General features: G+C 45.0%; 1 protein-coding gene across 1 annotated transcript; it reads left to right on the top strand.

Moving 5' to 3' along the window:
• Positions 1-1,619: 1,619 nt before the first annotated feature.
• ppp1r14c (protein phosphatase 1, regulatory (inhibitor) subunit 14C) lies at positions 1,620-23,541 on the top strand. Its single transcript, XM_073492936.1, has 4 exons — positions 1,620-2,173; positions 19,959-20,042; positions 20,945-20,977; positions 22,915-23,541. The coding sequence occupies exons 1-4, from the start codon at positions 1,937-1,939 to the stop codon at positions 22,987-22,989; spliced, it is 429 nt and encodes a 142-aa protein (XP_073349037.1). The 5' UTR covers positions 1,620-1,936; the 3' UTR covers positions 22,990-23,541.
• Positions 23,542-23,751: the final 210 nt, after the last annotated feature.

The following is a 23,751-nucleotide window of genomic DNA, read 5'->3' as shown; positions in this document are numbered from 1 at the left end:
CATTATGCCAAAGACAGGAGGTTATAGTGTTGCAGAGATATCTACTGAAGTTAGCATGCTAACCAGCTAGCTGCTGCTTGTCCTGTCTCTCCGAGCTCCTTGGACCGCTGGCTGCACAGCTAACTGAAATAACTAGCGAAAGACAGCTACAGTTAGCAGCATTTAGTGGTTATTCTAGGGATATGCTGCCCCCTGTTTTTTTATGGAGTGACTTCATACAGGTGGCCAATTCTTACATATTGCACCTGCAAGTATTTTAATTATTGCGCTCAATGCAAAGCGTTGCATTTACGGCAAATATTTACAATCATGTAGCAGCAGTTAGCGGTTACTCTGACGATATGCCGCCTCCTTTTTTGTTTTGAGTATGAATGTGACATGAGGCAAATTCTTACATCTTTAATCTAATCAGACCAAGTTGTTTAATTTACTCACACTGATTCAACATGACAGAAAAAATGGATTAGATGCGACACTTTGCACTGAACTTGTGTAATAAAATTAGATGGAAAATGTGTGTATGTGTAATTAATATATTCAAACTCAGCATTTTAGGCAAAATACTGTATTGTTTTGAGTGTAAAAGCTAGAGGACAGTAATAAGAAGTCCTTTAAAGGTTAACATAAAGAGTAGTTGAATAATTTCCTGCATCTTTCTTTGCAGAGTTTTGTTGTTCTTTAACATTTTTTTAAAAATGTGGGTTTTCTCCTGTAGCTTTGCCAATGTGTGATGCAGACAGAGCTCCAGTTTCACATTAATAATAACTTAAGACCGGCCCAGTGTGGGGTCAATATGGAAATACCCAAAAGAAAGCTTGTTCAGATCCGATAACCCAACTATACCAGCCTATGAAAATGACACCAACAGGGGATCAATACACCCCGCTGGCACTGAGCCGAGTCAACTCAGTGTTGTGTGTATTGGCCTCCCGGCACCACACTGGGTCGATTTTTAACGCTGCGTTTAATGTGTGGCAGAGCATGAAAATGTGTCATGATTATCTTTACCTGGTGTGTGACCCATATAACAAACTGTGCAAGGTTGGACTTTCGGACAGCCGGTGCAATCATTAAACCTGGAGTACCAGAGTGCATCATTTCTTGCAGTGTTGTGTTTTACAATATGTAGACTGCAGGGAATTTAACCAGCATTTATTCTGTATGTAAATACTGTGTGATCAAGCATAAGCATCCAGCAGAAAGGTGCATGTGTTTCTCCATGTGACCAACAGGTGGCGCAAAGAGCTCTCCCCACTGCATGCCAGGCTGACATCTGTGGGTTCAGAGCAGAAACTGATCCAGTATCAGGTGTGCACATCAGCCTTCTCCACACACCTGTGTACCACACACATGCTCAATAGATATAGTTCAACATGTAAATGATGACACATGGTGAGAGTTGGGGAAAGACCTCCTGCACCTGCTCTCTCTCTGTCTCTCTCTCTGTCTCTCTCTCCAGACGAGCGCCATTGAAGGTAACATGGCTAGCACACTGCAAAAAGTTCAAAACAAATAAGTGATGTTTTGATCACGTGGCAAAAAACAAGCTTAAGAACACGTTAATGTCAAGTGTTTCAAATAAATCATTGCAGAACTTCCCTTAGAAATCTGCTATTTTTAGCAGTTGTGAAATATAGTTATTCAGTCTCCTCATTCAGCTTCACAGAATAAAGGTTTTCTTTTTTTCTGATGGACACAGATTTTGTTTTTAACACGAGACGGGCGCCTCAGAAGCTGCTCACTTCTTGCAGTGTGCGCTCCGCCTTCTCCCTGTCTCCGGCGCTGCGCTTTAAATAGCAGCTGTTTAAAAGCTCCTCACCACTCTCCTGTCTGCAGCGCAGCACCCGGCCTCTCTCCTCTCAGCATCGCGGCCCCCCCTCCCTCACCACCCGACTCATTCACAAATTTCCTTCCAAAATAACGCATCTTTCCCGCAATGTCGGCCGCCAGCACCGAGACCAGCGCCCCGCTGCCGACCGCCGGCAGCCGCGTCTTCTTCCAGGCGGCGACCGGTGTGGGCTGCGTGGGGTCCGGCCCCATCACCGCCGGGGACGACCCGGTGCAGAAGAGACAGGGCAAAGTGACGGTCAAGTACGACAGGAAAGAGCTGCGGAAAAGACTCGTGCTGGAGGAGTGGATCATCGAGCAGCTCAGCGAGTTGTACGACTGCGAGGTGAGTGGACACCTTCAGGAGCAGATGCACAGAGGCAGGTGGAGAATGAGAAGTGTAGCCCACAGATAGAAACAGAGGCTCCAGCATCCTCCACTGAGCAGTCTGTAGGTTTATTGGCGTCTCTTTGTCCTCCGCGTCCCTCAAACCTGCTGGTTTTAGGGGCGCAGCGACACAAAAGCTGTCTGGTGTAATAATGTGGCTCTCTGCTGAACTGCTGGACACTTTGACACCATGCATTGTCTCCTGTCTCATCACCGCCGAGGAAGAGACAGAGAGAGAGATGGGTGCCTGGGTTCAAGAGAAACCGCACGGCTGCGCCTTTTACGCACAGATCGCGTCCGGTCTTTTTTGTTTGTATTGTAGATCCAGAAGCTGCATTCTGAAATGGGTCAATCATTTTATTCCCTGTACCTGCATGTCTAATTAGGGTAGTCCTCCAGAGCAGGAGGCATGTTAAATCATTTTCTTCAGCGTGAAAGCGACGCGCCACTCGTTGGAATCGATCCGTCTGGCGTTTCTGTGCCATATTCCTGACCTTTTAAACCCTTTTACACCTTTTGAGGGATGATCTATCGCCAGACGGTATTGACAGCCCAATTATTTTGCACTCTCACGTCCACAAGTCGCATTCTTTAACATTTAGATAGAGCGAGAGGGGAGGGGGTTGCCTTAGGGGGGGTTGTGTGCGTGCAGGTTAAGTGTGTGTGTGGAGTGAGGAGAGAGAGAGAGAGAGAGAGGTGGTGGATAAAGAGAGAGAATCTATAGGTGCCACACACAGTATGCTGCCAGAGCCGGGTGGGGGGAGGGGATGGACTTGAGGAAGAGGGGAAAAAAGAAGGGCAGTGGGTTAAGGATGTGCTGATGCTGTGACTCTGCTCACCAGCCAATCACCTCCCCTCTGGCTCTGACCCCCTTCCCTGCAACAGAGGGTCCACACACACACACACACATGCATATGCACACTACACACTGCAGGCAGGCGTACAGTGTGTCTATCACCTCAGTCTCAGCCAATCAGAGAGGAAGCAGGCGGTGTGAGGGTGCATGCACAGCACACGTGCGTGCACACAGACTCCACTGTAGGGGGATGTGTTTTAATTAAATATGGAGAAGGAGACGTGTGAATGTTGGCGTGCGGTTATTCATTTATGCCACATGAGCATCTCTGACTATAACTGAGATCGACTGCGGTCCGTGCGCATGTGCAGAAGGGGAACACCACAGCAGGTCGCCGACTGTCAACATCACAGGATTTGTCCATTGCAATGCAAATATTTCTTCCCCATACTGAAGGCAAATAGACCGTCTGAGAGCACATGAGGAGTTCCCGTGGCTCCGAAACTACTTATGTCTACTTTCTAACCCTACGCCGGCTGTCATCTCGCTCACAAGCTTCCTCCTCTTTCTACGCTCCTGCTGTGGTTCTCGCCCAAGTTGAAAAGAGCCGCATAGCCCGTCTGAGCGTGGTTTACATTTCAAAGCCGGCTGAGCTCTTGGCTGCGTGTCAGTCTGACATCAGCAGGTGCGCTTGATCTACAAGTCGTATGATGCCTCCCCCAGCGTGGATCGACCGATCTATTTGATGTTTCGATGAGGGCTGGAGAGCGTTGATCTCAGGGAGTCACAGCTCGGTCATGCAGGATTTGCCTTTCTCTGCCTCTTCTCTGGAAGCCGGCCTGTGATTTGTTTAATGCAAATATTTGGCTAAAGAGTCAAGAACACTCACCAGCAGTCAGTCTCCGCTGTGATTTCTGAACGGACAGAAATTGTAATTCACGATTGTGGCATTAATGTGTCTGCATACGTCCCATTTTGTCTTGACTTCAATCTATTGATGGCAGCTCTACAGTCCGAGGGGCGATGAAATCAATTTTGATTTTAAGTATGACTTAATATGGAAGAATTCAAGTTGAAAACATTCAAAAATCAACTAAAATGATCAATGGTGGATCAAATGGGTTTATATGCTTTAATGTTCAAAAACACATCAGTTTTCTCATACTGTCCAGTGCAAGAGCACTGTATTCCCCCTCTATTTCAGCTCCTGTCTCTTTAAGGGCCCCCCCTCCTGAATATCCAGTCTGCTCTGATTGGTCAGCTCACACACGCCTGAGCCAGGACCGCTCACCTCTTCCCAGTCGGCTTTGTCAGCATGCAGTTAGCTTCACTTGTACCGTCAATACAGGCATAAATAAAGCAAATATGTGATGTGGTGATGTAGTGTGATGTCAAGAAGTCACAAAATTAAAGGCGGGACTGCTGACGAGACGTTTCACGTAATTCAGGAGCAGTTTTTTCTATGAGAGAGAGCTCCTTTACATGCACAAGAACCTATATAACACACCGAAGGAAAGGGAAAAAAAAAACAAAGAGCATAATAGGTCGCCTCTAAAAACATTTATATAAGTGAGGCCCCAGATTTCAGTGAAGATATTCCCAGCAGCATGACACCTCCTCATATTATGTCTTTCACACAGCAAATGGGATAATATCACATGATAATCCCCCGGCTCTCTGGTGCTGTTGCCAGTCTGATATCACGCTGGCTGCTGGAATAGGCACAGCGTTGACTGGCGCTCGAAAGACATGAAAGCTGGCTGGATTTCAGAGGACGGGAGGTAATGAAACCAGTACGTCATTATTTCTGACACGCTGTCACTCCGGTGCATTGTTGTGGCTTACTTTCATCCGTGCATCTGTCTGCTCGTCCGCGAATAGATGGATGATGGCAGTGTTTGAGCAGGTGGACTTAACGGCTGCTTCACCGATGGCGTTCGGTCACGTGACTGTAAACAGGAAGTAACACTCTCGTCAGGCCTGTTAACACCTCCATGTTCAGACCTAAGATAGACACAGGTGTGTGTATTTTGCGTTGACTGTGTGTGCGACGAAGAGAGGGAGAGACTGCTGATTTGGCTGTGCCGGTCCGGCCTTAAAGGTCAACCTGTGTATCGGTTTCATAAGACAACCTGATACTGGAGAACATCACAGGGTGTGTGGGGGGGTGGTGGCTGTGGAGCTATTGATGCTGAAACTAATGGAGTGCGGAGAGGGTGAACTCACACAAAATTGGAGTTGGTTTTCAATAACAAGCAGGTGAGAAATTTCTGCCTTTCAAAATATGTTTCAGGTCGCACGGTCGAAAAAGCGAGGACGAGCGCAGACTTCGAGTATTCTCGCACAGTGAGCGCAGGTCGAAAAAGCTGATACAGAAGCTGGTCTGCTCACAGAACATTGTGGAAGTGGAAAAATGTGCGAGAAAGAAAATCATTATCAGTTCTCAGCAGACACAAGCTGTTGTCAAAAAGGCTTTATGCATACATGATACGACACCGTGCATTGATCGCAATAGTAATCACGTATCTGGTAGCATCACTACAAGCTAACAAGCAGGCTAATTCAATGTCATATTCCCGAAATTGAATTAGAAATCATTTGACGTCTTTGGAAATGGTCCTACACTTATTTCTTGCTGAGAGTTAGACAAGAGGGTGGATACAAATCTCATGTCTGTGCAGTAAATATGAAGCTACAGCCAGCAGTCGGTTAGCTTAGCTTAGCTTAGCTTAGCTTGGCGTAAAGAATTGCAACAGGGAGAAGCAGCTAGCTAGCCTTTACTGCACAAATAAAAAATATCCATAAACATAAGCCTGTGTAGCTTCAAGCACATCCATAACATCTATACAGGGTTAGTAGTATGCATCCGTGTCTCTTTCTCCTCTGTGTCTCGTTGTCTTTCTTTTTTTTTTTTTCAACATTGGCTTTAATTTGCCCTGAGCCTCCGTCTCTCACCTCCTCTCCCTCTCTGGGTGAGAGGATGACAGAAGGTGAGCTCAGTCAGAGATGGATTCCCCTTTGCTCTCCTGGGAAATGTTGCCTCTGTTCATTTGGCTGTTCAGAGGACAGAGAGGAGAGAGGAGAAAGAGGAGAGAGCAGAGAGGAGGGGTGACTTCAAGAGAGAGTGTGAAGGAGAGATAGAAGCCGAGGACCCGAGTGCTCCCACTGCTGCTCTTAATACAGTGGAGGCCTTCACTGCAGTCTCATGTCTCAGTCACTCTCATGCTCTCCTTTACACTCGCTGCTTTGTTGGTGCCGTTGCTCACAATTGCAATAAACTACAAAGACAGTGTACGTAAGTTGGTGCACCAACACATTGCTTCTATCCAAAAATTACAGTGAATCACATCTATATTTTGATGAGGGTACATTTTGGGTTACGCCTAAAGCCATTATTTGTTTGGTCTACAAGTGCAAGATGCCAATATTAATGTCCAAAGATATTTGGTTCTGACAGTTTGGTTGATACTGACGGATTTCAGGGAGCGTTTCAACCCTTAACTCCGGCATCCATGAATTTGATTAGGTCATCCACTGCAGGCATAATACACGGCAAGCGACGGCTAGTGTGGTGCGACGAGGTTGATCCAACCGACTTTTTTTAACCTGTAATCGTCACCGTAGCTGCTAAGCTAAAAGAGTTAGCGCGCGCCCTTTCTGGTGCAGCAGCTCGACAGCCTGTTGAGGGTGTAAGTAACGTCATTTCAAAAACAATTTGGGATATTTGGGCTTTGGGAGAATTCGATTACGCCAGATGAGCTGTGTGGAGCCGTTTCATCTTATTTTTCCTGTTGGTTTTGATGTTTTGAAACAAGTCCCCATCTACTTTAAGAGAATGCTGCAGTGCTGGATTTTCAGTTTTGGGTGAACTGTTCCTTTAATCTTGAAAAATTCTATTTTTTTTCATGAAATATTACCCCTCCTGCCCTGTGGGTGTTTTTTTTTCCACCCTTCAATGGCCCTAATATGCCAACGCACACCATCTCCACCACCTCTGAATATTAAAAAAGCCACATACACACTCACTCATTCAGGAGCCCACAGTGAGAGACTGAACCAGGCTGTGCTGGAGTGCAGATTAATGCTGAATCAAGTCTACTGTAGGTGATTAAAAAGGCTAAATGTGTCAGCGGGGTTGATGAGTCTGTCCGTCTGAGAGCACCTCGACACAATCAATGCAGGTTGTTTACTACGTGTGTGTGTGTGTGTGCGTGTGTGAGACTGATGGAGTGGTAAATCTGCTGCCGGCCTGCGGACTCTTCAGTTTCATGCGTGCGTCGGGGTGCATGCAGCAGAGTGACGGGGGAGAGACGCACTGTAGTGCCCTACTTTTTCATGGCTGGGCATCAATAGAACCCCACTCAATGAGGCTTATTCATGTGTGCGAGCTCAGACGCTGCCGACATACAGCGCTCTGCCCTCGGGCCTCGTGTGTGTGCGTTTTACGTGTGTGTCTGTGGGGCTGCGTGGATGTTTGCTGAAGGTCCGACATGTTTTTTTGGGTTGATGATATTCCGCTGCTCTTTGGCAGATTTGGGGTGGCGAGCGGTCATGGGTGCTGTTCATGAATGGATGAGCACGAGGCCTCAATTGTAGGGCACACACACACACACACACACACACACAGATCAGAGGACATATTTGGACCAAATGGAGCAAGGGGAACTCAGAGATGGAGCATCTTCTTGTCCTCTTCTGTCCACCGCTCTCTTTCTTGAGGGGGTGGGGTAATTTCCACACTGCCTTGCGTAGGAGGGCTTTCTTGAGGCGGTGTGTTTGTGTGTCTGTGTGTGTTGTGGACAAATGGATCTGGGTTTTGCTGCTGACCTCTAAGTGGAAAAAAAACCTCTTTCGGTCTGTATCATTGCCCCCTCCTCCCCCCTTGCTTTCCCTGTGACCTTGTCAATAACATTCCCTGTCGTGTTTTCTTTCTGGGAAGGGACGACGAAATTGTATCATGTGAACCTCCATAGAGTAGCAGAGGAGGAGTAAACAGTGCAATCCAAGCCAAGTCATTAGCGACGCTCAATAGGTTTTGGGATAGCACGCCAGGGGATAAAACACACACTTATTGACACACAAAGACAGAAGCATTGTGTTACGGTTAAGGTTACTGGATATGTACTGCGTGCACACGTGGACAGACAGGTGTGAGCGGATGATCTTTTAGGTGTTATCGTCCTCTTAATTGGCTCATTCACATGTGCATCCATCACCTCTGACACCTCGATGGATGTGATCAATTGAACACTTCTCATGACAGGAAGCGGGCTCAGCTTGATTACCTCATTATGTTGGAAATGGCTGAAGCGACTCACTGTAATTTACACTCTGCTGAAGGTCAGAAATGTACAAAAAGAGCAGGAAGCGAGGGCTGTGGAGGAAGAACAATACATGCACGTATTCTGAACTTGGATCCAGAATGGCTGCCGTTGATTTAATTATTACAGCCAGGCTGACAGATCCACCCATTGGGAGATTTAGTCGGTCAATTGGATGGTTTGCTTTAACGAGTGACCCTGATGCGTTTATGGATCTGGCAGGGGGAAGGTCGTTGTTATCTATCTGCGCTTGGGAAAGCCAAAACATTTATCTCTCCGCCATTTAAATTGCACGGACAAAAAATAGACTCTTAGCTTAGCGCCTGCGTCCGAGCGCGTGTTGACACATTTCACCCAGCACCTGCAGACACTAGCATCTGCTGCTAAAACAAATCAGAGGTGTTGACACGACGGACTTTTAGCAGGCGGATAGCCACCAGCTGTTGAGACACACGCAGCAGAAAGGTGTCAAATATCCATCTCAAAAAGGCAAAACAGAGTTTAGAGGTCATAACGTGTTTGTTCCCCTTTTTGTCGTCTTTCTGCGCGCTTCGTCCTGCTGTCGTTCCAGGCGCTCATCCTCCTCTGTCTCATCTCAACGTCTGACCCGCCGGGACACCCACCCACCTGTTTTCGATCCTCCTCCGCCTCCTTCCCTTTTGTTCTGCTTTCATCCCCGTGGCTTTCACATGCATGCAGATTAGCCATTTTACGTCTGTAGTAGACACCATTAATCACATACCGCTACATCGCCAAGAATGATGCATCCTAGAAAACAGAACACTGTGCTGAAATAAATAATTACCTCCTAATAAGTAGTAATCATCAGTGAGCAAAAACAGCGCTGGGAAAATATTGAAATCAAACGATCCGAGCAAGTTTTCCTCTTACTTTTTTACCCCCCTTGTTGTCTTTCACTTCTCTCCTGTTCCTATTTCCCTCCTGTCCTTCATGCTTTTCCCACTCTATTAACCCTGTACGCTGTGTTTATGGGCTTAGCTGTGATATAATGCTGTCATGGGGTTTTTAGATGTTCCTACCAACCCTTGGGGAGGCATATCAGTCTGCCTGCCGCACGGAAGAGAAAATAAAGATGGTGAGGGTGAGAAATGAAAAGATCCGGGAAAGAACAAAATGTCGGCAGGTTATTAACTTGAATTATAGCTCTTGCAAATATAGCTCTGGAGTCCCAAGACATAATGGTACAAGAAAGAGGGATGTTAAAATGACCGGGGCAATTGGCAATCACAATTAAGTGACTCTCGCTCCATTTTGACCGCCGTTTGGATTCAACCTGGACCGGTGTTTGGATTTATTTAAGGCAGTGAATTAGTGTCCAGGCTTGTTTCAAACAGGATGGTCATCCGGAAAGTGATTAAAGTTTGACAGAATATGGGAAGAACCAGATGCAAATCATGCAAAAAAAAAATGGAAAGCCGGCCGAGACAAGTGAAAGGAAGAGACGTTGGCTTTTCACGCTCGCACACTGAATTTCTTGTCTTCCTATGACATCTCCTCCCATCCCAAGATGATCCGGTTAATCACTGGTCTCATTGTCAGCGGGGCCGACGCGATTTATAGACTGGCTGTGTACGAAAACACTGACTCACTCTCTCTGCGGTTGGCACTGCGAAAAGATGCAAAACACTGCCGTCGTTCACACGTGCCCGTGAGAGGGGAGGCCGAGAGAGGGAGGGAGGAGATGAAGGGAAGACGGAGAGAAGGAAGTTTATTGTTTTGACTGTCAAAGTCAGCGGGGTGTGTTGATGTGGGTGTGTAGATTACTTGTACGTCTACCTTTTGCACGTGCTGAATGACTCTGCACATTTGGTTGTGATGGATCCAATCAGCAAGCAAAGGTAAGACGAGTTGAAGTTGGTCCATCACTCCCACGTCACTGCGTCTACTCTTTGTTCTCACAACAAAGGTTTTTTTCTAATTGCCTCTGAATTTGAATTAATCCATACATTTGACTGGCGGACTGCTTATGACCCCGCTGCTATTGACGTTTTAAGTCCGGTTTGGCTGGGGGCTTTGCTCTGCACTGAGAGCAAAGGTCCAAATGGGCCCCAGCTGTCAATAGGATTAGCCTCAGGGAGGAACTGTATGCCTGATAAATACAATGAAATGACTGATGCCCCCCCTCCCGAAATCACAACACTGTGAAATCGAGTCAGAAGACAGATGCTGACGGTTTCACGGTTGAAACCACGACAATATTCAGTCCCTGAGCTTTAAATCAAAATTTTAACCAGAGATGATTTTGAGGATTTTGACCTTTTCTATAGCAACAGCACAAAACAGCATGTGTACGCCTGCAGCTGCTGTGGACTGGGAGCTGTCGGGGGGGATGCTGCTGCGATCCAGTTCATCCTATACAAAGAGCTTTAGGAGAGAATTGCTCAAGGTGGACACGAGAGGCCGATTAGGAAGCCTCTCGTCAAATCTACTGTTTATAGAGCCCTCAGTTTAGTAGCTGTCTCTTTGCCTCTCTGCTGTTTGCAGAAGATGATGGTTAAGCTAAAAGTGATGTGATCAGTAGGAGGGTCAGCATCTCTAAATATATACAGCTGTTGTGTGCTGAGGGGTTGGCTTTTGTCAGTCAGGGTTGGGTTGTGTCTGATCAGAAATAGCTTGTTTGATGTGTCGTCCGACCACGTTGAAAATGAAGCATCTAAAAGGCCCAGTTGTTTCCATTTGCAGGCACTAGAAAGCAAAGTGAAAGACCGGATAATGGTGCATATAGTCAGACAATCTCTCCTGAAAGTCATCCATAGTGTTCGCACTAGTGCAGTGTGCTCGACGTTCACATGAAAAAGTGACAGAAATAGTTCTGCTCCTCTTCTCACCTCTGCACAGCTGACTAATCACAAGACTGAAGTGGGTGTGAATGTGAGATTGTCGGCTCTAGAAGTTCTTCAGAAATGATCAGACACAACCCTCCCTCATCCGACGCTGGAAAGGTCAGAGGTTTTTATGAAACTATTCAACTATCCGAGAACTTCTGAGGAAGCATACTGGTCGCTTAAGTGCACATCTCACCGTCTCTCTATATCACAGTACAAAGTAGAAAAGAATGTGAAGTTACTGTGGGGAATATAATTAAAGATATGGTTTGATCAAGTGTAATACAGGAAATCTGACACCTGCTGTATCTTAGGTATCTACTTTGAGACTGCCATCAACCGCTTGCAGTCCTGGCCTAGCTGAAGTCTGAGTCTGTGGCTCTTTCTTCAAAAAAGGAGAAGTTTCTTAGAGTTTTTTGGGTATTTTCATGGCATGAAAGAGAGGGGACGACATGCAGCGATGGGCCACTGAACCTTGAGCTACTGCAGCAAGGACACAACCTTTGAACAATGAGTGCATGTTCTACCAACAGAGCTACTGGGGCGCCCCAAGATGATTGTAATCCAGCTGAAGTGAGCAACTACCTCAAGAATAGGAGCAGACAGGAGCCACCAACCAAAGCTTTCGATGTCTGGGTCCAAGTTTATCATCAGATGGTTTGTTCTAAGAAGTCGTCCTTGGAAACTGTTTGGAAAAGGGCAGGCACTTTAAAAAAAAAACACTTGGCAGATGATCGGACGATCCATCTGACTATCACGGGCCAACTTCGACCAATCAGATCAACCAAGAGTGCCACCAACAGAGCCGGTTGGTCCATCAAACTCTTCCCGAAGCCAATCAGGAGAAGATCTATATCACTTTTTCTGTCGAGGAAAGCCTTTTGGTGCCGTTCTTTGCTTTTCTGTGAATGAAGATATACTCTCCAGTTCTGATTTATTGAAACTATAGCAGCATCGTCTGCGTAAGCTTGACCTGAAACATGGATTCCAACGCCTGGCTGAGCAGCGATCTTGTTGGTCCAAGTTGGAAGGAGCAGGTTATCAGGGCGGCTACAACCACATTGTGAAGAAGCAACCGCAACGATAAGCGTATGAATGATTAACACATTTACATCATAATTAGCTTCCGAGGCGCAGCATGCAGAATCATTGTTATTTTTGACTGCAGTTCTCCTCTGAGGATTAATTCCACCTCCCAGCCCTCGTTTTCCAGCAGTTCCCCCTCTCTGATATACTGTGTCCTCTAGAGTACAGCTGAATCAGCGTGGGAAAGAGCTTTTTGCTGCAGCAGCTAACTTTATCCAGTGAAGTCACATCATCCGTGCTGTATGGTTTCAGCAAATTGCATCGCTTGAGGGGGGGAGGGAGGCGCTGGCAGGCTGAGGAGGGAGGAGGGAGAGGAGCTGCAGAAACACTTCTCTCCATCATGGCACCGTCCGTCGCCAAAGTGTTCCTCTGTTCCTGTACTTTGTGAGACGTGAAAACCTGTTCTTATCGTTCCTCTTGTTACTCTCCCGCCTTTGTCCTCTCGTTCACCTTGATCCGCCGGGCCTCGCAGCGATTTCACCCGTCCCATCCTCGCCCTCTGTTCTTTTGTGTGCGCCGTACTCTCTCCCTCTCTCCCTCATGTCGCGCGGCCTCGTGAGATGAATCCATCCCACCTTGAGCTCCTCCTCGCTTTGATGTGACACAGCATGGCAGCGTAGCGAGGGGAAAGAAAGCTGAGCTGTGAGGTTTTTACTGTGTTGCGCAATCCTCCTCTTCCTTCCCCTCTGCCTCATCATCACAGTGACCCACTTATCTGTGCGCTCCCCATCCCGCCGTATGTCATGTTCTCCTCTTATGTATTCCAGTTACTGCTCTCATACGTACCTCTCATTTCCTAACACTTACCCTTGGCGGTCTTCTCTCTGCACATTTTAACAAACATCGCTTGCTTTTTCGGCGTTTGTCTTATTAAATCCCTCAATTTCCCTCCTCTTTAATGACTTTTCCTTGTTTACAATATCATATGAACATTTCAGCGTCTGCTTACTATTAAAATTCACCTTCCTTTCATTCTCTACTACCATCTTTCTCTGCCAACTCCGTCTCTCTGTTCTTTTTTCTCTATAATCTTTATCCGTCGCCCAAACAGAGATGCGATTAAAGAAGCGTGGGTGTTATTATCATATTTACCGGATAACTTCTCTGAAAAACGAGATCAAGCTGCGCGTGTGTGTGTGTGTGTATGTGTATGTGAGTGCGCTCAATATTATCTAAGTTACGCGGGGGATCTATCACTGTCAGCCACATTCTGTACTGTATGTATTACTGAGACGCTCAGTTTCAGTATCACTACAGACGGACTGGATGTTCCTGTGCTCTTTGCACCTCTGGAAAAAAAACCACACTGTCTCTGTTTGTCTCTCTCTCTTACGCATGCACAGAACACACACACACTGAAAATGACAGAAAATGGCAACTAATAGACGATGCTTAGCCTCCATTTTCAGCATCTGTGCCTCACAGCTGTCGTGATGGCCCAGACAAAATCTTGCAGCGGCACCTCACTTGGCCACTGCCAGGGCTGCGGTGGTGCTGTTATTAATTTCTCACTTCACAGCACAGTTTTCCAACCTCACACTTTCGACCTAGTTAGATTAAGAAGTAGTCACAGAGGGCATAAAGTTTCACTCATGCAAGCCGAGGTTTCAGGTCGCTCAGAGGGTTGGCTGATCATTACTGTGAGCTAGCTGATCTGCTAGCATGGTTACTGCCAGCTGAGCAAGTGGTTATTACAATGTTATCTTCCATAGACCATAAAAGGCTGTGGTTTTGAGTATAATGTTTTATGTTACAATATATGTTATTAATCATTAGACATTGATTGACAAAATGTCAATGGGATGTTCATTTCCAGCTGAGCGAGCTATTATTTAGTGCAATCTTATATAGACCACACTGGCTGTAGGTTTGACAATGTTGTTTTACCGATGTGTTTTTATGTTGCCATATATTGCATTAGAAATTGATACTTGTTTTTGTCTTTCAATTACACAAGTATTGAACCATTTTCTCTTCATTATCAGTCACATCTTCAGCCAGACGTTCTGAACAGAGCTGCTAGAAGTCTTATTTTGCTCAGAGGCAGAACCGCACACTTGAGAATACTGTGATAACCAGACTGTAATACAGAAAAGGGTTTTTTTAAAAAAAAAAAATCTGATTGCATGAATATTCAGAGGGGGTATAGACTGTATTTTTGATAGAGATTGGATTGCTACTGAGATGGTATATTAATGAAACGCGGCAGGCTAATTAACCTTGTTTTGTCCTTTGCTGTAGAGCTGTGCTAGTTTTTCAGGGGCAATTGTGTCATGTGCTATATGCTAGTACAGCTATACAGGCCAGCAGCTAGCAGCTGAAAGCCCACTGATGTAAAACAAGTTTTTCAGTGGTATTTTTCAGCACAAGTTAGCAGCCAGCTAATCAGCCGTTATCCAATCATTAACTGTAGATTCTTGACTTCGGCGTAGCCAACCTAGCACCGCAGCTAGCAGGCCAATCTGCTAGCATGTCATTAGGTACCCAGCCATTATCTCGTCATTACCTGTAGACTTCAATGCTGGTGATCCAAGTGGTACTCTGCTAGCATCCGCTAGCTAAAACAGGCTGAGGTGAAACAACATTTGACTGTGCTATTTCATGCACAAGTTAGCAGCTAGCTTACTCAGCCAGTGTGTAATCATTACCTGTGGACTGTACAGGGAACTTATAATAGAAGTTATTTTAAATATCAAACCGAGCTAACATGATTACATTTCCACACAAATGGCCTCAGCAATTACCTCTTCAAGAAGTCTTATTAGCCGCTGTTCAATACAACTGGTAGTTCTAGTTCATATAATAGGCTATGAATAGGAATAACCATGAATCACTTGGATTAGTGAAACGGTTCCCCGTCACCAGGAGTTTGACTCTTTGTTCGTGGAGCGTGTTTGAATAGAGTTTGTGGTGAGTCACAGGGTCGGGCCGCTTACATTAGCTTTGATTCACCTCATCACACACGAAGCAGACTGAAAACGCTGCCGGCTGCTTAGCAGTCGGTGAAAAACAAGTCTGACACACATGCACACACTTTCTCTACGCAAACAACAAACACACCCGCTGGGCTGTCTCACTCTCGGTTTCTCTCTCAAACTCTCTTTTGCTCGCCGGCTCTCATGCATAGTCAACTCAAAAGTTGCCTTCATTACACCAAACACTTGGTTCCTTGTTATCGCTCTCGCACAGACTATCCTCGTAATGAACATAAGGTACACACTCATTCTCACTGTGTCTTTCTTCTGCGTGTACAAACACTCTCATCATGCTCTCATCTGCAACAAATCCTGCTTTTTTCTTGTCTAATACACACAATTGTTTTTGTCTAAGCCTACCTGAGATCACATTGTAAACTAAACTAATGTTGCCAGTGCACTATTTTGGCATCCGACACAAGAGATTTGTTTTACAAACACAATGCTAATAATAAGAAGATAAACACAATTTCAAACTTCAGTAACATTAAGAAAAAAATATTTTTTCCTGCATTTTTTCTTAATTTATTGGTGTTTTCATTGTGGGTCACTTGTTTCCCTCAAGCATTTTTTTCATCTGCATGCCGGCATTTTCAAATATATTTTATTGGTAGTGTGTATCATGTGAATGTCCTACATACATACTCAAATCACTGGAAGAATTTGTATGTAGTTTGCCTCCTTATTTGCTCTCTTGTACACTTGTCTTGTCAGGCATGCTCAGATCGTTTCTCTATTTCTGTCTAGTTTATGTTTGTGCTGTTTCTCCCGCTTGGGATCATATTGAACAAAAACATCTCATCTTGTTACTCACGGTGAAGGAATACCTCCCCATATCTCCTATGAAATATGTATTTCTCGGGTGAGGTCCTGTAGTACTTGTGTGAATGCTTTTTTCAACCTGTGCCTCCGTCCTGTCTTTCAAAATGAGCATTTAGATCTTATTTTGGCATTATTTTGAATGTAGTCTGGTGAGTGTGTGGTTGTGTGTGTGTGTGTTGCCTGTCCCTTTCTGTTGCCTGCCTCCTTTATTGGCAAAATGGAAAATTATTTCCCTGAGTGGTGGGTGTGACCTCAACTATTTTCGGCTCTCAATCACCAGCAGGACAACAACAAGTTCGGCCTTTATCTGCACGTTAAGTGTGCGAGTGCGTACGAGTGTTTCCATTCTTGTCATTGCATGCAGTATTTTTAACACACTAAGGTACTTTCTCACGAGCTCCATAGAGAGACAAGAGACCAAAGCCCTGTGGCGAGTGTCTCTACAGAAGATTGATGGGGGCAAAGATTGTCCGTGTGTGTGTGTGTGTGTGTGTGTGTGTGAAGATTTTCCCGTCGTTGGCGATTGCCTTCAGTCATGCTTCACACACAGGCCATGCTTGCCCTAGTCATCACCAATCACAGTGACAGAGGGTGACGGACTGCCTGCTGACAAGTGGAATAGTCAGGCGCTCACACACACACACACAGACACGCACACACGCACACACATACACACACCAAGCAGTCAAATTGAGTGATAACCACTGTACGACAGACAGATAGATGGACGGATAGACGGACAGACAGATATATAGATAGATAGTTCTGTCCTTTTCCCTCAGCTCCCTTAAGAAGTAGGTCAATGTGTTAAATAGACTCTCCTGACAGGTTTTCACTGAACGGTTACTCATTCTAATTCACTTATTCATCTCTATTATTAGGTTAAAGCGTCTCTCTGTAGCCTATAGATCCCTGCAGACCACAGCCGGCATGCATCTCATCTCCTGTTTTGTGGCATTCATGACCGAGGCCGTGACCTCTGCGCCCTGCTCATACCTCCGGACTCGCAGGTAGCTGCTCTCAGGTGTAAACAAGTTGACCTTTTCAAAAAAGGAGCAGTCGACTGTGATGATTTGTTCTTGAAATTCTAGTTCGGGATCCTTAATGGGTTTCATCCGGCCTCAGGGCGTGAAACTTGCTCAACCGCGTCTGTCGACGTTTTGGGACCTAATTTAAGAATACTGTTGCCTGGGGATTTTATCAACATATACTAGAGAATGATGCCAGGGACAACACATCTTTAATGAGAGCACCAATGTGCTCGGTGTGGGAGAGCACACTGGCAGCCTCCTCCTGGGGCCGTGGTGACATGTCCACTAGTCAAATGGCTAGCGAGTGTTCAATTTTTTGGATGATGAGTAAAGCAATTCTCGCAGCTTTTAGGTGGCGACTGGCGCTAATTTTTTGCCTTGGCAGCAGCATTAGGTTCATCATTTCCTCCTCTCTTTAACACAAATGTCTCACTTCTTCTCTCCATCTCTGTCTATCCATTTTACTCTCTCCTCCTCAGTTTCAAATAACTCATCGCTCCTCTGATGTCTGGCATTTGCATATGACCTCAGCCCTCTGGTTTCACAGCGCATACACTTCCATAGATGACGGGCTTTGATATGTTCTGCCATATTCCCTCGTTTCTGCTCCCTTCTTTTCCTTAACGAAGGAGGGGGGGGGGGGGTTTCAGAGCGAGACCCTCTCACTAAGACTTGGAGAGAGATTTCAGAGCGAGAGGTCGTAGAGGACGCTCATCTGTAGAGAGACTGAGGTGCTTAAAATGCTGGTTGTGTAAATGCCTCTTAACGGCTCAGGAATAAGGATGAAGGTGGGGTAGCCTTGTGTGCAAGTGCGTGTATTGAATGTCAAGTGTGTGTGTGTGTGTGTGTGTGTGAACAAATGCAAATGAGGTATGTGCGAGCCAGGTTTGAGTATCGTTGATGTCAAGTGGAATTTCTGACAGTGTAACCCACAGATATGACTGTTTTATGTTCACCGCTTACCTGAAACATGTAAGTTCCTGTTTAACATTCAGTCCCACAGTTAGTGATTTCTATGTAAAACCTGCACTAACAGTTCATCTGCAGTTACACTGTCAGACACAGAGCACATAATGTACCGCTTGTCTTACATTTGGTATTGTAATTTCCGAAGGTATAATTGTGAGCTAATTCCATTCTGCGCGCATCAAACCCGCCCACGCAAAAAATGTAATCAGGGTGACTGAGTTTTAATGCTGAGAGCTGAAATCAAATCATCCTTCCATCCTCCATGTTCCTGCGTCTGAATACCATCACACGCTGCAGGCAAGAAGCACACAGGAGTTCTCTGAGAGACTTTAGCACGTACACACACACAAGCGCATCATCCGTCTATGTTAGTGGTGTGTCATGTAGTAGTTATGTTAGGAAAGTTAGTCAGTCTCAAGCATTAAAGAAAGGCATTCTAGTTCGCTGCACAACAAGGGTGTTCAATCTTAAATTGTACTTTTTTGGTGTTATGGCTAAAAATAGCTTGTGTATTGTTCAGAAAGTTATTGTGAAAAACATCCACGCTATACAGCCTTTCTTTGTAAGAAAATACTGTGTTATTTTAAAGCCATTCATCATCTGATCTATCGATACTGGAAAATCGGCATCGGCCCCAAAATCCAGCGATAGTTGGGCTCTGATATACAGTCGGCTTATGATCAGCCGGTTATTTACTGTAGTTCTTTGCTCTTGGTCGATTTTATTTGCTGGAAACAGCTTCCCATGGGGTAAACGCTTGGTGTGTGACATTATGATTCAACCAAGTGACCAAATGAATGAGCTGAAAGTGACTGACATGGCTGTTTGCTGGAACCTGAGTGCACTGATCGATGATGATGTAAGTTAGTGCTGAGAAGTCACACAAGAACACAGATATCTGACAATTATACAAACCCCTGAAGTCCAATGCCAGCGTTTTTGAAAATCTTGCTTGCGCTTGCTCATGAAAGATATAAATTATGGTAAATAAACTCTGGTTAGGCAACTTAAACACTTCAAGTTTAGAAAAAAATATGGTTACAGTTAAAAAAAAGGAAAACATAGTTGCTGGGCTGCAAAGAGATGCAAACTGTGGACTCTCCCATTCGCTTCATGTCCAGTCGCCACCCTGACCTCCACCCCCTCACTTTCCACCTCTACACATAAAGCACATACTATTTCCTGCGTTGACAATGAATGCTGACATTTGACGTAAATCGCGAGGTGCAGAATCATCCAATATGCAGCAGAGTCCGCTTTGCTGCAATCATGCAGTATGTCGTTAGTCTGCAGTTCAGCTGTCGGCAGAGCACGAAGAAGCTGCACTTGCACATGGTTCCTCCGGCTGTAATTCCCAGAAGGGAGAGTTTAGAAGATGCATCATGCGGTAGCTGGGAGGAAAAGGGTTGATCCTCCCTGCATGCCTCTTTTGCACAAGCCTCGTGGTGAAATAAAATGAACCAGACGAACACAGGACCTTTTGAAGTGGTGCTGAGCGGAATTCAGCCTGGAACCACAGAGCCACTAAACGGCCCAGCCCTGGCAGCTCGGCATGACACAATGACATTTCCATATGATATTGCTCCTAATAGGCAAATATACTGTGTGTGCAGGCTATTTGAAGCTTGAAGTGCAAAAACGTGTTTTGAATACAGACTTAGATTTGTGCTGAGAAGTCAAATGAAGGTGAAAGTGAGAGAACGTGTGTTACTGGGATTGATTTGGGTGAAAATTATATAAAAATATGTTTTATTGGCACCATTCCAACACATAGATTCTCTAGTAATCCATTTTAACTTCCTGTTTGTCTCATCTCCTCCTGCTTGTTTGTATTCGTCTCCTTCTTGACCTTCCTCTGTGTCAGCAGCTCACTAACCAAGTGTGTTTCTGTGTTTCAGGAGGAAGAGATGCCAGAGGTAGAGATAGACATAGATGACCTGTTGGAGGTCACCAGTGATGACGAGAGAGCCAGCAAACTGCAGGTATACCCCTGTGACTGTGTGTTTGTGTGTTAGTGTTTGTCTTTGCAGCTACACATCTATTTTTAGCAAACTCCACTGTGTTCAGACAGAAAACAGAGTTTGACTGCTGGACCTTTTTGCGCAGTTTGTGTTTGATCACCCTAAACAGCCCCAATGTACCGACTGAACAGACATCAGCCGTAGCTAGCGAGCAGCACACACACTGACCGAGAGTGTATCGAGTACGGCTGCAACTGCAAAAGTGACTTCTTCATATTGTCCAATCAACAGTCAAAAACCCAAAGACTCTTCATTTGACATGGCATAGAAATGAAGCAAATTCTGACATTTACAAAGCTGGAACCAGCAGTTTGACAGTTTTTCTTAAAAAAAAAAAGTTTTGAGAGTGCTTGTCTTGTTTTTGTGCCACGACTCAGCCTCTGACTGACCTCAGGACTCACCAGAACTCCAGTCCTCTGATTAAAGCACGTGTTTATGAAGTAGATTCATGAGGCATTAGTCTGCTGCAGTTTGACGTAACTGTACCGTATCTATCTTTCTGGTTTCTGAACACACAGACGATGAGATGAAGCAAAATCCTCGCTTTGAAGTCAAACTTGTCATGTCACTGCTTTGCATGCTGGTTTCCATTCGGTAGTCTTCTGTCAGTGGATAAATCGGCATCGCTGCCTTTCCTGCTGTACAGTATGTTGGATTTCTCCCCGTATGATTCTTTACGCCGGTGCATTCAAAGACACTCTTGTTGTGTGATTGTGGCAGATACCAAAGCCAGATTCTCACTGACCAAACACACCTGCTGATGTTGAATTGTATATTAATTTCACAGTTTCCAAGAGCTCCAGTGATTCAAAGAAAATCTATCATCGCCTCACTCTGTTTTCCTTTTTTTTTTATTTACACAGGAATCATTAACAGACTGCTACAAACCAACAGAGGTGAGTATGTTTAGTGTGTCTGTCATCTGTACAATGAAACGCTCAATATCAATGACCTGGCAGCTTGCGTGTAGACAGACGTTATTGATGCTAACGTGCAGCGCTCGATTCGCAGCGTAAAGAGCGCTGTATGTTGAAGCATCGTGTCCCAGATGTGTGTGTGGTTAATTAATGTCTGGTGACAGTCGCACACATTTCTCTTTTCACGGTCATGTTGACCTAAATAATACCACGAAGGGTTCCGAGAAAGAAAAGGCGCCGGTTGACCTTGTTAGCAAAAATAACACTTAACGAAATTTGTTTTCTTGGGTTGGTATGTGTTTGTGTTAAGGGGTGTGTGTGTGTGTGTGTTTGCGTAAAGGTGTTAAGTGTTTGGGTGCGGGTGAGGTAGGGTTAAGCTTTCTCAGTGATTAAAGGTAGTGCAGACCAATCACATTACACCTCTACATACGGCAATCTCGTCCAGACTGGACTCCCCATCTGTTGTCGATGAGCGTGTGTGTGGCATTAGGTCGGCCTTTGACGACCACTACAAGGTCACTACTGTTATAAAAAGCTACAGAAGTGTCCGAACAGGTTGACAGCAGCTTATACGTGTCACACCTACACACACACACACACACACACACACACACACACACACACTCACACTCACACTCACACTCACTGTAATCCCTTGTGAGTGAAGTAGCACAGATGTCATTTTGAACACAATCCCACAAAGGAGGCATCAGCTGGGGATAAACAGAGAAGCAAAGAGAAAAAGGTGAACGCGACAAAGGTAGGGAGTGTTGGAGAAAGGTATACTGGGAAAATAACAGGAGACGAGAGGAAGAAAGTAAAAGATAGGAGCTATTATATACTGTAGAGATAGAAGGGAAGGGTACAGAGGGATGTATGAAAGGACAGCCAGAGGGAGAAAGACAGGGAAGGAGGAGAGGTACAGAACGGGGGCATCAGTAATTAGGTCACGAGCAGTGTCACCCCGGATATAATGAGGGGGATTATATTCTGGCATATTCCTCTTTACAACCTCAAGCTTAAACCCAAGATGTGGCTCCTCTTTGTCCTCACTGACTCAGTTTCTAAATAATCCAGTCCAGTCCATCCAATCATTTAAAAGGGCAACACCACTTTAATTGGAATTTGTTTTCCATCCCTTTTGTATTAATCCTGATTTTTCTTCTTCTTCGTGGATTCAGCACAAAACAAGATATGTTTGAGTCGGCTTCACTTAGCATCCGCGGCTCCACTCTCCTTTAATCGCCCGTGGCACAAAAAAACAAAAAACTAATCTAATTCATTTGGTTGTCTATTACCATGAAGAGCTGACAGTCACGTTTTGTATTGCTGCATTAGATACCAACATTAGACTGTGAAACAAGCTGCCGCCCAGGTTCTTCTGTGAAGGTTTTTGGAAAATTCACTTATGTGCTTTGTTGTCTGCACTTAATTTGAAGCTTAAACCAGCAGCAGGTTTGCATAACGACCAGAAACACGGGGAAAGAGCTCGTCTGACTGGAGAGACAAATAGGGGGTAGCATATCACCAGGGTAACCGCTGATTGCTGCTAACTGTAGCTGCCGTTTGCCTGCTGGCTCAGTTGCATGCAGCAAGCAGTCCAAACTGTGAGCTCGGGGTACCGCTTAAGTGTTGGTGCTTATGATGCTAACACAGGAGCTCTGGATTGGGATGGGCCTTTGTCTTGTTTAACTCTCTGCAGGAAAACTTTCTCAAAGTGTTGAACTCTTCACCAGTGCCATTTAGGCCTACTTATGTTCTTTATAGTTATGTAGCCTTTTGTCAATCACATCCCATAAACTGCCTGCTTTTGTTTGCAAAATCAAACAGATTTCTAATTTGGTAACTTTGCTGCATGTCAAACAATCAAAGACATTCTTTCCTTTCTTTAACCTGTTTTTCTCTATTTCTTGCAGGACTTTGTCCGTGAGTTGCTGGGCAGGATAAGGGGAATGAGAAAACTCAGTGCGCCAACTAAGAAGGGCCTATAATGGCTGTAACGTCTACCATCGATCAACCATAAACTACGTCATCTCAGCTCCACCTACTTAACCCACTCAACATGGACTGTCATCACAAAGATTAACTTATCTAAACATAACAGCATTAGTAACTATTCTGCAACCTGCAAACATGCACCATGAACTCCATGCATTCAGCACTCGTCATTAATTTCACAATCACATAGAATAACAAGGTGTATTATAATATTTGACTGTTGATAGGTACTTAAGCAAAACAGAGCTGACATGGTTCAATAGCATACAGCCACAATGAAATGTCAGGCCTGGAACGTGCCAGAACTGCAACCGTGCTTTAACATCGACACCACCTTATTCCACACGTCAGAGCCATGTTACAAGCCGACGCTGTGATCCCAACAGCCATACAGACTTAAAACACCCACAGATCTCACAAAGGGAGGTGGTAAAAATATTGTTTGTACTGCAGTAGGTGTGAAATTAGCTGTAGCACTACGTAAACACAGTGCTTCATGATTTTGTTATTTTTTACTGAAGTGTTTTGCTGTTACTTCTTTTTTTTTTTTTTTAAAAACTGTACTGTATGTTGCCATTTATTGTTCATGTGATTGAAATGTGGTCTCCAACTGTTTTTCTTTTTTTGTCCTACTTCAAAGTCGACCTGCTTATCTTTACTCCGTCGGTGCTTCTAAGTGAGATCTGTAGATTTATTTTAAGCACAAGGCGGTAGGTAATGCATCACTTGTCCTTTTGTGATACGTAACTCTGGGA

Source organism: Pagrus major, chromosome 22, assembly GCF_040436345.1.
Source record: "Pagrus major chromosome 22, Pma_NU_1.0".
Classification (NCBI taxonomy): Eukaryota; Metazoa; Chordata; class Actinopteri; order Spariformes; family Sparidae; genus Pagrus; species Pagrus major.
This window is presented reverse-complemented; position numbering and strand designations above follow the sequence as displayed.